Raw genomic sequence first — 17,586 nt, forward strand, 5'->3', positions numbered from 1 at the left:
TATCAAAATACATTATATAACATGATCGATGCTCCATAGAAGGGTTTAGACATGTATTGTATTTTAAATGCACGAATTATCGAATAACGACGCGAGGGAATGCGGAAGTCGAACGGAGAATGGTTTACTACATTTTCTTGCTCCAAAAGTGACGAAAATAATCAGGGAACGTAGGGTGAAAGCTTCGGGCAAGGTCGTTGCTCGGAGAGGAAGCCAAAAAAAAATCCGAAACCTTAGCTATTCTTCACGGCCGCTCTATATGTGTGTTAGCATGTGCGTGGCGTGAGATGTGTGTTAATTAGGGTTAAACTCCCCACTTATTTATTTAAAAACATTAACTAGGTGTTTTTTAATTAATGCCCAAAATTTTAATTGCCACGAATAATAATTAAAACCCCACAATATTTGAAACATGGCAATTTAAGAGTCTTTAAAATCCTAAATTTTACCAATAAATTAAATACTAAACCATTTAATTAAATAAGATGTAAAATAGGTATTAAAATATTATATCTCGAGTGAAAGGGTTTAAATCTCCTACTTTCAAATTTTGCTAATTAAAATGCTTAACATTCTTTTATTTCACTCGATAAATTAAATTTGACTCTTATATGTTAAAATTTATAAATCCCTTAAAACATATAATTTCTTGGCTTAAAATAAAAATTATAACATTAAATTTTAGCACCTCCATCGTCTCCGGTCTCTTTTCCTGGTCCAATATCGAAAATTCGTTTGAAAACTAAAATTCGAGAAAATATTTTAAATTGAAAAAAAATTCATTTAAAATAATTTAAACACAAAGCATGCATCATCTAGATAGTTAATTAGATAAATTAACAATTATGTATGAGGCTTACGTGTACTGATTTTTGAGTACTACATTAATAGTTTGAGGCTTACGATTTAGGACACATGCGATATGCTAACAACATGCACAAAGTAATTTATCTCCCTAGAATTTTATTTTATTTGTTTTTGTCATTGCTGGATCATTGGTTTCTCCTGTGGCTTTTGTGAATTCTTTTAAAGACTAAAATAACTTTAACTTTTGAATGGGTATCATGAAAAACCGTCTCACTGATCCTAATTTGTGAGACGGGTCAACCCTACAGATATTCACAATAAAAAGTAATACTCTTACCATAAAAAGTAGTACTTTTCATGGATGACTCAAATAAGAGACCCGTCTCACAAAATACGACCCGTGAGACCGTCTCACACAAGTTTTTGCCTTAACCTTTTTGTGTTAATTTTCAGGATGAAATGCTTATATATTTAGATATTTTATGCTGGTTTTATAAAGACATAAAATTTGTTATGAATCAATTGGTTTATGTTGTGTTCATGCTATCATTTGGTTTATATGTCTTAATCATATTATTTCACATGTAAATTCGTTGCATCTTCTGCTGTTCATTCATTTAGAATAAGTTTAGTACTGCATATTATATCTAACTTTAATGATCTTTTGAATCAAACCGTGTTTGGGGCCTAATATTAATAGTGTGTTTGGAATTTGGATGCTTACAAATTTGGATTTGAATTTAGATTTAGGATTGGATTTGGAATTGAATTTTGGAAATCCACTAATTTAGAATTTCATCTTGTATTTGATTTGAAATTTATTAAAAATTGTATTTATAAATTCATTTCTTGTTTGGAAAAAATAGAATTTGAATTTAGAAATTTAAAATTGTACTAAAATAAATTTAATAATCTTTTATATAAACCATTTTTTAAAACATATTATTCACATTATTAAAAAACAAAAAAAATTAAAATTAATCGTTTCATAAGTTTTTCTATACAATTTCAACTATATATTGGTGTTATGCAAATTATATAAACTCTTATATAATTAATTATAAATTTTTAAAATAAAATAGTCAAACATAAAATCTAAATATTCAAATATAAATTCGTCGAAACAAATTATTTCAAAATTAAATATTCAACTACATCCTAATTTTATAAATAAAAAAATTATTATTAAATAAAGAATTGTTCAATTTTCATGACAACTGTAAGAGTAGATCTTAAGAATCAAATATGTAAAATAGAAAATTAAAAAAGATGATAAAAAAATAAAAAGAAAAATATTGGTTATTATTATAGAAAAGATATTGTAGATGATTATTGATATTATTACCTATTCAAATTCTTTAAATAACTCTATAAGTAGAGGTCTCAAATGATGAATAAAGTATGCTAAATCATTCTCTATTCTCTATATTCTTTATTATTCATAACACGTTATCAGCACGAGTGCTCTTCAAGGTAAAATTTATAAATAATTTATTCTTATTCTTGTATGAATGCTCTTGAAGAAGCACAATATTTAGATTTAATATTGATGCTCCTAAAGTAGCACAAATTATAGATTTATATTGATGCTCCTGAAGAAGCACAAATTTTAATTTTATGTTGACGCTCCTCAAGTAGCACAACACGACTTTATGTTGAAAATATTGATAGATCTATGAATAAAATAAAGATGAATAAGTTTTATCAATATTCTCGAAGAATCTTGATCTAAAATCATAAAGATCTATCAATATCTATGAATAATATTGATATAAAATATAACGTTATCATATTCCTGAAGAATTTAGATAACTATCATATGTTTCGACAATATTTTTGAAGAATATTGATTATAAATGTATTGTTGTTTTGATTCAAGTTTTTTTTTTTATCATATCTTGGATTGCTTGTTTAAGATTTATATTATTTGGACTTTTTCCTTTTCAAGAAATATATGGCTTGTTTACGAAGTTGGGCAGGATTCTGTGATATTTGTTTTGCGTATTTAGAATAATTGTGCATAAAAGATTTTTATTTTTCCTTTAGTTTATAATGCTACAATTTGTAATTAGTGCAATTTGAAATAGATACATGAATTATTAATTGAGCACATACATCTAAATGTACACCAAATTTGATAGACTAAATGATATCATGTTCATTTATATATTTTTTTTTATGCACAATGAAGACTAGATAATGGTTAGATATAATAACTCATTATTTATATGCATCGATGTTAGTTTAACAAATAGAATAACAAAATTTCAAAATTGCATAGTAAAAGTGGTAACATGTGCATAATTTGTTATAATATTTATTTTCAATAATAGTAATACAATTTTACTCTATTTATGTCATAATTCTAATTATATAATTTGTTTTAAGTTGCAATGGCGAACATTACCAAACTCGAATTTGAAGCACTTGACTTGACTGGAAAAAATTATTTATCATGGATTTTGGATGCCGAGGTCCACCTTATCTCTATGAATTTAGGAGATACAATAAAAGAAGGAAATGAAATGTCCCAGCAGGACCGTGCAAAGGCACTTATTTTTCTCCGTCATCACCTCAATGATGGGTTGAAAGTCGAATATCTCACTGTGAAAGAGCCACGAGAGCTTTGGAAAAATCTAAAAGAAAGATTTGACCATCAACGAACTGTAGTTCTCCCAAGAGCCTGATATGAATGGATGCACCTACGGTTACAAGATTTTAAGTCCGTAAGTGACTATAACTCTGCATTATTCAAGACTAGTTCCACACTGATACTTTGTGGAGAGAAAGTCACTGATCAAGACATGTTAGAAAAAACATTCTCCACTTTTCATGCATCAAACGTGCTCCTGCAGCAGCAATATCGTGGATTTCAAAGGTACTCTGAACTCATCTCATGCTTACTAGTTGCTGAACAAAACAATGAGCTGCTCATGAAAAATCACCAAATGCGCCCAACTGGATCCACACCATTTCCTAAAGCAAATGGAACTACATTTTTTGAAGAATATGAAATTGCATTTCCTGAAGCGAATGCTAATTCCACTCAAAATCATAACAATGAAAGTCAACGTGGGCGTGGGCGTGGGTGTGGCCAAAGAAGATACTATCAACAACAAAATGGAAAGAAACATAAAACAAGCCACCAGCAGTGGAATTTCAATAATGAAGAAACAAAGGAGAAGAGTTCCAAAGTATATGAAGAAAAATGTTATAGATGTGGAATGGAAGGGTATTGGTCTCGTACCTGTCGTACGGCAAAACATCTTGTGGATCTATACCAAAAATCAATCAAGGAAAATGGAAAAATGGAGATAAATTTTGTGGACAATGATGATCCAATTGATATAATTCACTTGGAAGTCTCTGATTTCTTTGCTAATCCAGATGAAATATAGATAATTTGATTGGATAGTGGTACAACACATACCATCATTCAAAATAAAAGGTATTTTTTGGAGTTAACATTAGCTGAAAATAATGTTACAACAATATCGGGTTCATCAAAAATTATTGAAAGTTATGGAAAGGCAAAAATCATTTTACCAAATTGGCAAATAATACAAGCCTATATATTGAAAATGCGCTATATGCGAGCAAATCCAGTATAAATTTGCTTAGCTTTAAAGATATCCGCCGAAATGGATACCATATTGAAACATTAAATGAAAATAATTTCGAATATCTTTGCATAACATCTATTATATCTGACCAGAAGCAGATAAAAGAAAAATTATGTGCACTCCCTTCTGGAATGTATTTTACAACAATAAAAACAGTTGAAACAAACATTGTCACAAACCAAAACTTTGTTGACCAACAGAGCTTCAAATTATGGCATGATCGACTTGGTCACCCTGGGGCAACAATGATGCGCAGAATAATAAATAATTCACATGGACACCCTTTAAAGAACCAGAAGATTCTTTTACACAATGATTATCCATGTGTAGCTTGTTCACAAGGCAAACTAATTATAAGACCTTTCCCTACAAAGATTGATGTTGAAATCCCAACCTTCTTGGAGAGAATTCATGGGGATATTTGTGGCCTATACACCCACCATGTGGACCATTTCAATACTTCATGGTATTGATTGATGCGTCTACTAGATGGTCACATGTTAGTTTACTTTCAACTCGAAATATTGCTTTTGCTAGATTACTTGTGCAAATTATTAAATTACGAGCTCAATTCCCAGATCACTCAATCAAGACAATTCGTCTTGATAATGCTGCTGAATTTAAATCGCAGACATTTAATTATTATTGTATGTCAATAAAGATTTCAGTTGAGCATTTGGTTGCCCATGTTCATACACAAAATGGCTTAACAGAGTCATTTATTAAGCGTTTGCAATTAATTGCTAGACCATTATTGATGAGAACCAAACTTCCATCATCTGTGTGGGGCCATGCCATATTACATGCTGCATCATTGATTTATATAAGGCCAACTAATTATCACCAATACTCACCCTTACAACTTCCTTATGGTCGAGAGCCTGATGTTTCTCACCTTTGAGTATTTGGTTGTGCAGTACAAGTCCCTATCCCACCTACACAACGAACCAAAATGGGCCCACAACGTAGACTTGAGATTTATGTGAGATATGATTCACCATTCTATTATTAGATATTTGGAACCTTTAACAGGAGATTTGTTTACTGCGAGATTTGCAGATTGCCACTTCGATGAATTGGAATTTCCAAATCTAGGGGAAATAAAGCTGTGTCCCGAAGAACAACAAAAGATTTGTTGGAATGAGAAAACACTATCTCATTATGATCCTCAAAATAATCAATGCGAGCAAGAAGTTGAAAGAATCATTCACTTGCAAAGAATTGGAAATCAATTGCCCGATGCTTTTGTTAATACAAAGAATGTGACAAAGTCACATATACATGCAGAGAATACCTCTGTAAAAATTGATGTCCCCGTAGGACCAGCTATTATTCAACCTGCAAATGAATCTAAAATACGCCAGAAGCATGGTCGACCAATTGGTTCAAAGGATACTGTACCCCGAAAAAGAAAGGAACAAGAGAAAGAAAATTCAAAAGCTCCCGAAGAAGAAATCTTGGATGATATAGTAAGAGAAATCAATGAACCAAACTTGGATAATATTATTCTGAAGAATCAAATTCTCATGAAAATAATGAGATTTCAATAGATTATATATCATCTCGAAAATTGTGGGATCGAAATAACACAATTGTTGACAATGTCTTTGCCCTAAAATGTCGTCCTTGACATCATACATAATGAAGACCCAGAACCACAATCCGTTAAGGATTGTCAACAAAGAGATGATTGGCCAAATTGGAAGAAGGCCATACAAACTGAATTAGACTCACTAGAAAACATAGAGTGTTTGGACATGTAGTACGAACACCTGAAAATGTAATCCTAGTAGGATACAGATGGGTTTTTGTACGAAAGAGGAATGAAAATGGTGAAATTGTAAGATACAAGGCCCGACTCGTAGCCCAAGGTTTCTCGCAGAGACCTGGAATTGACTTTGAGGAAACATATTCACCTGTGATGGATGCCACTACTTTTCGATTCCTAATCAGTTTAGCAGTATCAGAAACTCTTGATATGCGACTTATGAATGTTGTAACTGCTTATCTTTATGGTTCACTTAATAGTGATATATATATATGAAAGTGCCTGAAGGATTCAAACTATCAATAAAACTGCATAAATCATTATATGGATTAAAGCAATCTGGTCGCATGTGGTACAATCGTCTTAGTGAATATTTGTTAAAAGAAGGATACAAAAATAATGCTATTTTGCATGCGCTTTTATAAAAAGAACAGATGAGATTTTTGCAATTGTGGCAGTATATGTTGATGATCTAAATCTTATTGGCACTCCAGAAGAGCTTACTAAAACTGCCAACTACTTGAAAAATGAGTTTGAGATGAAAGATTTAGGAAAGACAAAATTATGCCTCGGATTGCAAATTGAACATTTGCAAAAGGGAATATTTGTTCATCAACCATCATATACAGAAAAAATATTAAAGCGCTTTTACATGGACAAGGCACACCCATTAGCATCACCAATGTTTGTTCGATCACTTGATGCTAACAAAGATCCTTTTCGACCACCTGAAAATGGAGAAAAAATTGTTGGTCCAGAAGTACCATATCTAAGTGTCATTGGTGCACTGTTATATCTCGAAAATTGCACTCGCCTAGATATATCATTTTCTGTTAATCTTTTAGCGAGATATAACTCATGCCCAACCCGAAGACATTGGAATGGTGTAAAACACATATTTCGTTACCTTCAGGGTACAACTGATATGTGATTATTTTATTCGACAAAATCAAAGTCTTCTTTAGTTGGATATGCAGATGCAAGATATCTTTCTGATCTACATAAAGCTAAATCCCAGACAGGTTATGTGTTTACACAAGGAGACACTGTTATATCATGGAAGTCGGTGAAGCAATCCTTAACAGCGACGTCTTCAAATCACACTGAGATCATTGCAATGCATGAAGCAAGTCGGGAGTGTGTGTGGTTGAGATCTATGACACAACATATTCAAGAATCATGTATGTTCCCAACAACCAAAGATGGCCCAACATTAATATTCGAAGATAATACTGCTTGCATTGCGCAGTTAAAAGGAGGCTACAGCTTCACCAAAGTTTTTCTATACACATGAGCTTCAAGAAAATGGTGATATTGAAGTCCATAAAATTCGCTCAAGCGACAATGTAGCTGACTTATTTACAAAGGCATTGCCAACTTCAGTATTCAAGAAATTGGTGCACAAGATAGAGATGCATCAGTTGAAGGATCTCAGATGATTGAGATCAGGGAGAGTATCTATTGTTGTACTCTTTTTCCTTCGTTCAGGTTTTTCCATTGGGTTTTACTGACAAGGTTTTAACGAGACAGCATTTGAACTCCCACATCTCTTAGAAGTAATTTGTTGAGTCGATAATCATCTAAGGGAGAGTATTATAGAAAAAATATTGTAGATGATTATTGATATTATTACCTATTCAAATTCTGTAAATAACTCTATAAATAGAGTTCTCAAATGATGAATAAAGTATGCTAAATTCTCTATTTTTTATATTCTCTATTATTCGTAACCGTTATGAATATTTTTTTAGATTTATTCAAATCTAAATTGACCGGTTTTGAAAATATTTATTACACACCCAAATACCTCCGAATCCTTGTATCCAAACATAGAGAGTGGGTCGGGACGTCGTCGTTTAAGCCGACAAAATAAAGTTTAATTCGGCGTGTGAAACTCCGGTCTAGTGTTAATGGCGACTATGAAGCTACTAAATCTCAAAGCGGCGATCCCCCGGCTCGGAGGGATTACTCCGCCATCAACCTGCTCTCTATTCTACCGTGCAAGCCCAGCCGTGCGAGCATTCTCATCTGCTATGTCTCCGCCTTCAAAGGCCGTGGTATACGAGCAGCATGGTCCCCCCGATGCAGTTTGCCAAGTGGTGGAACTTCCCCCCGTTCCGATCAAGGACGATGATGTATGCGTTAGAATTCTTGCTGCTCCCATCAACCCTTCCGACATCAACAGAATCGAAGGTAGATTTTATTATAGAAGGAGTGGATTGGGCAAGAAAAAAGCACAAATTTTTTGTCCCTCCTTGAAAATTCTATTGGAATATTGATGCATAGCAAGACCTGACATAGGTATCGTTTTCCATTTTTTATGCTTAATTGTGCTGTCTAAATGCTACTCAATCGAATTTGAGTTGAAACAAAATAAGTGAAGTTACTGCATAGCAAACAATAACAAGAGACCTTTGATTTATTCACTCTGTAGTTGTCTCGAAAATAAGTAAACTAACAAATCAATTTTATTTATATTAGACCTGGTTTACACTTGTGATAAGCAAAATTCATCCTTTTTTTTTTCAACTTACTTTCACTTGCCCTCGTGATTAAATAAAACTTTGTTGGCTAGTACTGAAAGTTAGTAGAATATAGGAGTTTATCCGGTGAGGCCACCAGTGCCAGCCATTGGTGGATACGAGGGAGTCGGAGAGGTATATTCTGTAGGCTCAGCAGTTAGGGGAATCAGCCCTGGCGATTGGGTCATCCCCTCCCCACCTTCTTCAGGTATGCAGATCCGTTTTGGCATTTTTCATATTAAATTTAAACGTGATTGGATTGATTTCTATTGGTTGAAAAATGAGGCTGGTTTAATTTTATTTTGTTGTAAAAATCGATTGTTGGGCACACCATTCAATTGTTTCTGGAGGATTACCCCCTCCCTTAGAAATCTGGAGTCTGGAGTATAATTCATATGAACTTATGTACTTCAATTAAATAAACACATTACATCCATATAATTAATGTAAAACTATTTAGGAGCCATGATATTGAAGATTAAAACTAGTGTAGCTATAAGCCTGCATTATTCAAGACCATGCCGTATGCCAATTCACACATAATTGCTTTGTGGGTGAGTCTGCCCGACCTGATATGTGCTTCCTATGTGTAGGAAATTCCACTAAGTAAACACTTGGAATTTCCTGATTTTAAAATATTAATCCCAATGCATATCATTGCCTGTGACAGCCTCTTATACCTAGGTACATGGCAAACTTATGTCGTCAAGCAGCAGAATGTTTGGCACCAAATTAATAAAAGTTCACCTCTGGAGTATGCTGCCACTATTACTGTAAATCCTCTGACTTCCCTGAGAATGCTTGAGGACTTTGTGGATCTGCATCCAGGTACTATTCACTCTGTCCAGATAATGTTTTTCAGTGTCTTTTCTGACATTTCTCTCATCTGTTTCATCAAAATAGGAGATGCTGTTGTCCAAAATGGTGCTTCTAGCATTGTGGGGCAGTGTGTCATTCAGCTTGCTCAAGTTAGGGGCATTAAAACAATCAACCTTATCAGAGACAGGTGCAATTTCGATGGCTCCAAATTTAGTGAATGTCCACTTTCCTTTGATTGGCTCATATCTCATATTTGCATGCCATTGTAGCACATAGAATTTCATTAACTTTTGGATTGGGATTCCTCACAGCTTTCATAGTTATGCCGCTAATCCATGAAATAGTGGCTAATTCAATTTCCTTTTATGATTATAGAAGTATAAAGTGCATAAATATCCAAATTTGCCATATTGTAGAGTGTGGATGGCAATTCTTATAATATAATATATGACTCGGTCTACCAAAACATTACGTTCTTGAAATTATTATGTATTACTGCTTAACTTCACGCCTCTTCATGTATCGTGATCTACATAGTGGTGTCCCTATCTATACTGCAATTAACTTGGATACCTTCAGTGCCACCTCTCCCAAACTACCTTAGGTGCCACCTCTCCATAAATTTATTTATATAACCTTTGTAGGTTTCACAGCCCAAGAAGGAAAAGTTATTCTGGATCAGTGAGGCTGATTAAAAAATCTACCATAATGCTATTCATGTTCTTGTGTTGCATTATTTTTAATGTTCTTGTGTTGCATTATTTTTAACTTTTCAGGATGGTTTAATCCCATCTGTGATTGTTTGTCATACAGCAAGTATTTAATAAAACCTTACCCAAGGAAGCCAGTAATGGGTTATAACGTGGATTCAAAATGGAAGTGGCAAGTTTATATTTTTTACAAGCAAAGAACCCCAGCACGTGTCAAAATGAAAATTCTAGTAGTATAATTTCAGTATTTCACTTGTTGGTGATACAACTGTTCAAACCTGTGCAAAATATAGGGCCGGATCAGATGAAGTGAAGGAAAATCTCAAGAAACTTGGTGCGGATGAAGTGTTTACTGAGAGCCAACTGGAAGTGAAAAATGTCAAAAGCCTTCTGGTAATGTTTGGAAGCTAGTTTTGTCTCTGATATCTGAACACTGGAATAATTATTCAGTCCTGCTGCAAATTTTTCCTATAACACTTCCCTGTGCATTTGGGAGACAATTACTTCAGCCTTACTCATCATTATTCGAGATTTTAAATCACATTTTTATTTGTTTTTAATGTTGGTCTTTTATTTCATTTTCTACTCATCCCTAACTTTGCAGGCTGATACACCTGAACCTGCCTTAGGATTTAACTGCATTGGTGGAAATGCTGCTTCTTCCATTCTTAAATTCCTGAAGTACGCCACTATCCTTTATGCTTCTAAAATTTCAATTTTTATTTTCTTTTGAGAGATTGTTATTCTACTTTCAGGCAAGGTGGGACTATGGTTACCTATGGTGGAATGTCAAAGAAACCCGTCACTGTCTCCACCTCATCTTTCATATTCAAGGTACTGCTCGAGGGATTAGGATTGCCACTTTTTTATGTTGAGTTTTACATTTTGAAGTTGCATTCTTAGTTGCCAAGATCTGCATGATTTAACTTCAAAAGGAAGAATTCACTAGTTTGAGAAGATACCAACAATTTTAGTAAGCTTACGAGCTGTTATTTTTGTTGTTTGATGCCGTTATCTCAAAAATTCCAGCATTTTGAACAGTATCGATGATGGTGGAAATCTTTAGATATTTAGGGATGAATAGCTTAATCAATTAGTTGCTCCTGTCTATATTTATTCTGTCATGATGTTTATATAAATGTCTCAGGCTAAGGATCACAAAGAGTTATCAAGACAATCTGCTTATTTAGGTAGAATTTGCAAATGATTAAAAAAAAGTGATTATTGATTTTCTTTTACAAATTTGCAAAACTTTGTAAAAGAAAAGTTCATAATAATTATTTTTAAGCGTTTGCAAGCACTACCTTTCTGTCTTACCATGTTCCTTGAGAAATTAAACAGAGGTGTGCCAAAATAGTTTAGAGGATGCAAGCCAGCTCAAAGGAATCTTGCTTCCTTGGTTGGGTTATCGTCCTGCTATAAAAAGGATATTGGTCTTAGTCTTACTTTGCCTTTGGCAATGATCTTTTGGAAAATTACTTTATCGAGCCCATTATGGCTTAAGAGAGACCCCCATGTGTTCCCCTAAGTCCTTGATTTGGAGATTTGAATGAGAGGCTGAATGCCATACTAAAACCTATGTTTGCCACGTTATATTGGAATTATAGACTTGAGAAACATAAATATTTAGCATCTTTCATTTGATACGTGCACAACAAATAGAATATTAGTCTAAACTTGATGTGTTTTAGAGTTCTCAAAATAATTTTTTTGCTTGCTTCAAACCAAATGGGTGCATATTTCTCTCAATTCTGTGTGTTGATCGTGCAAAGCTTGTAACTGTAGTCCAAATAACCTATAGCTCAGCAGAAACGCAACTTACATGAACTCTCTTAGTTCCTTTTGTGTTGATATTTTTCTTCACATTGACAGGACCTTACCTTGAGAGGATTCTGGTTGCAAAAATGGCTAACTACTGAGAAATCAAAGGAGTGCAGGGAAATGCTAGATTACCTCTTAAGTCTAACCCGTGATGGGAAACTAAAATACGAGTAAACTTTCTTATCTGTGCTCCACTCCCTCTCTTGGCAAAAAATAATGAACATAACTATCATACCGCAGTACGTCCTCAAATTCAAATAATTTTTTCATATTACTTGACCATCTTTGCCTGTCATTTTGGAATTTTATCAGGCGAGTTCATTTATTCGTGCTCCACCGATACCATGAAAGCTATTGTTTATTCATAATCTGGGAGACTGGATATTGCAATCAACTTTATTATTACATGTTATTTTAGCTCATCGCTGTTTACACGATGTATGAATTACAGGATGGAGCTCGTTCCTTTCGACCAATTTCCGTCTGCATTGGATAAAGCCCTGGGAAAGCTAGGGAGCCAACCCAAACAAGTGATTAAGTTCTGATTCTGATTATTTACAGCATCGCCTCTGTATCACTTCGTCTGTACTTCCGGAACCAAGTAGTCTGCACATTTACTGGGTGGGCATTTACAATCGGATCGGTTTATTTTTTGAAAAATTTGGGTTTGAGTAACACCCGACCCCCAATTATATATATGTCGGGTCGGTAGGATTTTTCCTACCCGATTTGATAACCGCATAAAATATAATTTTTTAAATTTATTTTGATATATTACTCGACAATAACTATAAATTAATTGAATAAACACCACTTGTATTTAAAAAAAATCAAATTAACTTAAAAAATTATGTAAATCAATTATCTAAAATTTGAAATCATAATATTTTAATAAAATCTAAACCAAACATGATTACTTTTAACGAAAGTATTATTTTTTATTTTTGGATTAAAAGTGTAGAAGTATGTAGAAGCCATGTTGAAATATATTATCAAATATTCCGTAATTTCATTATTATTAATGAATATGTTTTAAGAATGTTAGCATGACTATTATAAAATGTGATAAAATGATCTCTTTTCGCTAGTAAATTTAATAATGTTCAAATNTTTAAATACGATAACACTTTTTAATATGAGATTAATTTTTCACTAATCATTTTAACCAATGATTTTAATAGATAATTAGTATTTTATATTTTGAAGATATCTCTGAATTTTTTATTATAAATTATGAAATTATAATTTTTAAAAAGATAACGTGTTTATCCCGGCACCCACTATCGGTCTCGGATACTTGGTTTATAACTATCTGAACGGACAAAATCGACCTGCGCCCTATGATTTATTGTGGAGGCTGACAGTAAATATGAAAATGTTCGTGTTGTCATTTACATCCGAATTCGAAAGAGAATAGTTTTGGTACAATCCGATGTCTGGGAAGTTCAAATGGAGTAGAACAATAATCATATGGAGTTTCCAACTAGCAAACGAAATTTTAAAGAATCATAATTCCAAATTCAATCTTCAAATTCCACACACATTTATTTATTACTCGTTTGCATCAGAAATTTTTTAAAATAATAATGATATTTGTTTTCGACAGTCCGTGTATGTGAAACGTATGAGTTCCAACAATGATCATTTGCAATTAATTTCCCTATACAAATTAGAGTCGATGCATACAAAGCAAAAATTTACAAAATCAAATTAAGTTAACAACTAAAAAATGATAAATAAACAATATCAGAACCTCCTCTGCTGCTTCCAATGGTGCACACTTCACAGTCTACACAGACTTCCATCCGAACGTCATTTCTTGTAAAACACAGTGGAAAAATCAAGTGACAGATTCATCCCTGGAGTTGTAGGAGCTAAGAATTTCTTGTGGAGTTGTGGAATCTGAGTTCGAATTCTTTTCTCTTCTCTGTTTGGCCGATCGTTAATCGCCATAATTCTGCAGCCGATTTGGCCAACAACTTGAACATCTTGATCTTGATCTGCCCTCTCCTAGGTGGAAGCCTTTGGCTTGATTTGGAAATGGGTTTCTGACCATTGAATTCCATCTTTGTTTCTGTTAAATTTTGTTGAAGAAAACAGGGGACTAATTTGGTCGTCCGGAAATATGAACCAGAAACTGAGCGAGAGTAGGAGTTTTAAATGGGGTTTTTGGAGGGTCAAAAGAGTCAAATTCCTGATCCTTTTCTTGCAAGGCTCTTTGCTGGGTCCCTGTGTGATGTAATGAAACGGTGAATTTGGACTTTTGGGGTGACGTAAGTAAGATGAGGCATGAGTGTCGGAGATGTCTTAGTTATATTAAATGATGTTTTATAGAACTAATCTAAGTAAAACAATTTTTTTGTGGTCGACCACTAACAAATTCTAGAATGGAGTTTTTGCTTTTTCAAAATTTTGTGTTAGTATGAATTTTTAATTTGAGCTCCACTGGATACTAAGGATTTGGCTTACTCTTTAGGTTGTGTTTGTAAGGAAATATTTGAAATGACTTTATGTTTAGTTAAATTTGAAATTCATCGTAATGATTATTAGGATCATGGACTTGAATTTAACTACACCCTAAAAGTTAGCTCAAGTTGAGATAAATGTCCGAGTTCATATATACAACTATCAATAATTTAATTCAGTTGATGTAAGACATCTAACACACCCTCATGCACAGAAATGAAAGTTTACAAGAAATTTTAACAGGTGACCCATAAGGATGGTCCAACACATAACAATGGATCAAAGTATCATGAACTTGAGCTTACATAAAAGTTAGCTCAAACGGATGGATTGTTCAAGTCTATATATATAACTCTCAAGAACATAATTAATCCTATGTGAGATATCTAATAATGATTCATAAATAACTATTTGGAAATTGAAATTTATTATCGTGTGGATTTATTCAAACAAACCAATTTATTTGTTATAATGGATTTGAAATCTCTATCTTTAAATCCATTAATCCAAATATTGTTATAGTAGGTGCCGAGTAAGCCAACATATAACTTGAGTTTTATTTACTTTTACGTGTAAATAATCTTTATTTTAAAAATATTTTATAATTTTATCTAATTATGTATTTACTTTATATGTGTAAGATCTAGGAAATTCGAGCTACATAACCTGACTGCATGCAATCTAAGGTTTTATTAAAATATGTGTTTATTTATTTTATTGAATGATTATTGCATGGATATGTGGTTTGATTCATGGTATATTAAAGTTTCATTATAAGGCATTTAGTAGTTTTCGTGCTCGAATGAGGAACAGAGACCGGAGACAGATAAAGAAAAATGATTTTATTAAATGATTAATTTTAATTATTTAATATATAGTGTAATTAAGTGTAATTTTTGAAAATGGGCCTTTGTTGGGTATTTTTACTCGTTGAGTCATATTTTTAACCGGCACGCAAATTTTAACGAGTCGAAGAAATTTTTGAGGGTTCAGGCAATATTTTTAAAAACGTACATAAACGAAATATTTTTCGAGTGTGTTATTGAGCGAGATGAATTTATTTTATTATTTAATGGGCTCAAAACCCTTTTAATCCCTTTAATTTTTATTTAGGTCCCATTAGTGCATAATTTTGCAACCTAAACACTACAATTAAAACCTTAAACCTACCCTCATGATCGATTAAAACTTGCACTGTGGAATCCTCAATAAAAATATGGTTTTGTATGCTCGAAAATTAATCGCAAGTGCACAATGTCAAGTAATAGTATAATGTACGAGAGTACGAATATCGTTCCACTAAAGACTGTATTTTTCAATTATTATTTCAAGTTATTAAATCTTTAGCAATGAAAATTGAATGATTGCTTATGACTACTACAATTAAATAAAAGCTCAATGAACAAGTTCAAGAATTAAATGCTGAAATATATAAGCTAGATCGATTAATTAAATTTCAATGAAAAATGAATTTGTTGAAAATTTCAGTTCACCTACCCCTCGTTAATTTATTAATTCATTCGATAGTGATTTACGCTTCTGACATGATTTCCTGTTCAATTGAACACGCTCTCTCAAGCTATGCCAAACTAATTCTACTCAGTGAAGTAATCAAATGTCTTTAATTATTTATCAAGAGTGAATCGCATATCGATATATGAAATCTCCTAGTTTTCGACCCTTAGGACCATAACTATCGACACGTATCCAATTTCATATGTCTATGTAAATTGTAGATCCACGGATTATACTACTCGTTCCTATCACAAGCTATTCTCCCGAACTCACTCGCAATATAACAACGTTGTTAAAGTTAGCTATGCTCTAACAACACAATAAAACAATTGTATTGTAGAACCCGAAAAATCAGATTACGTATAAGCCATGCATAATTGCTACTATTTAAATTAAAAATGAATTTTTATAAATATATGAAGTGTTTGGTTTATTTTAATAAATTTTAAGTCATGATTATTTATTTTAAAAGTAGATGTTTAGTTTTATTTTTCAGGATAAATACGCGAGGCCGGACCGGAGTTTGGAGATTTAATATAAGATTAATAATAAGAAAATATTCTTAAATTTAATTTAAGTCAAGGAATAATTTAATTTAAAGGAAAAGAATGTTTTAGGATTTATTAAAATTAGTTGGAACCAAGTTATTAAATAAATTCTTTTAGGTTCAATATTTAATTAAAGCTAAAAATTAAAATGTGTAAAAAATTGGGGAGGAATTAATTTAGGCTTAATATATTTAAGAAATTAAACATAACATTTAAATACTTAAATTTTAAGTCAAGCATGCCATGCAATATTCTATTCTAAATTAATTTGTCATTCATTAAAAATATATATAATGAGTGTATTAAACCTTAAGAATTTAAAATGCAAGATTAAAACACTATTATACCATGCAAGAAGTAGTAATAATATTTGGTTAAGACAATTCAAAAATTGTTTAAACCTCATTCAAATTTACCACTAAATGGTTTTCATAGTGTAATCATTTCTCACTTTTAACCTCCATAGTTATGGGTAATACATGCACCATAATTCTCCTTGAAGCTCCTCAGCCCATATTGCTAGCAAATAAACGTGAATAGACAGCAAGAAGGAGAAAATGTATCGGCTAGCAAGAGGAATGAGAATCATTTCAAATTGCATTCAAAGCCTACACTTGTAACTCCCACCTTAATGCATATAATGACACCTTTTAACACTCACCTTCATTGTCTAGCAAACCCACACTCTCACCCTTGAAAAATATCAGAAAATAGCAGCTTAGATTCGTGAGTTAGTAGCTGGAATAAAAGAATAATAGCAGCTACAACAAGGTGAAGAAACAATTCAATTCCCATTCAAATTCTCACTTGTAACTCTCAACTAAATGCAATTCAAGACTTATTTAACACCTCTTATATCATTCACCTTCCCTACCTAGCCTTCCCCCACCCTTACATTCGAAATATCAGAAAGAACCAGCTGTTGAAATCGTGAAAACAGCACAGAAATAAGAAAGGAAATCCAACTCCGACTCCGCCGCTCGTCTT

The 17,586-nt window shown here is 32.7% G+C and overlaps 2 protein-coding genes across 3 annotated transcripts; both read left to right on the top strand.

The window, feature by feature from the left end:
* Positions 1-3,200: 3,200 nt before the first annotated feature.
* Positions 3,201-4,205, top strand: LOC140959281 (uncharacterized). Its single transcript, XM_073417153.1, has 2 exons — positions 3,201-3,473; positions 3,564-4,205. The coding sequence occupies exons 1-2, from the start codon at positions 3,201-3,203 to the stop codon at positions 4,203-4,205; spliced, it is 915 nt and encodes a 304-aa protein (XP_073273254.1).
* Positions 4,206-8,000: 3,795 nt separating this feature from the next.
* Positions 8,001-12,842, top strand: LOC140958210 (enoyl-[acyl-carrier-protein] reductase, mitochondrial). Of its 2 annotated transcripts, none has more exons than XR_012171756.1 (9): positions 8,001-8,391; positions 8,797-8,928; positions 9,405-9,548; positions 9,624-9,726; positions 10,543-10,642; positions 10,854-10,930; positions 11,005-11,083; positions 12,122-12,309; positions 12,522-12,842. XR_012171756.1 is itself a non-coding variant. In XM_073415583.1 (9 exons), the coding sequence occupies exons 1-9, from the start codon at positions 8,109-8,111 to the stop codon at positions 12,613-12,615; spliced, it is 1,131 nt and encodes a 376-aa protein (XP_073271684.1). In that variant the 5' UTR covers positions 8,002-8,108; the 3' UTR covers positions 12,616-12,842. The 2 variants fall into 2 exon arrangements, 1 of the variants encoding a protein (XP_073271684.1); XM_073415583.1 differs by having other exon boundaries at positions 8,002-8,391; positions 12,122-12,240.
* The last annotated feature ends 4,744 nt before the right edge of the window (positions 12,843-17,586 follow it).

This window comes from Primulina huaijiensis, chromosome 15 (genome assembly GCF_012295235.1).
Source record: "Primulina huaijiensis isolate GDHJ02 chromosome 15, ASM1229523v2, whole genome shotgun sequence".
Taxonomy (NCBI): Eukaryota; Viridiplantae; Streptophyta; class Magnoliopsida; order Lamiales; family Gesneriaceae; genus Primulina; species Primulina huaijiensis.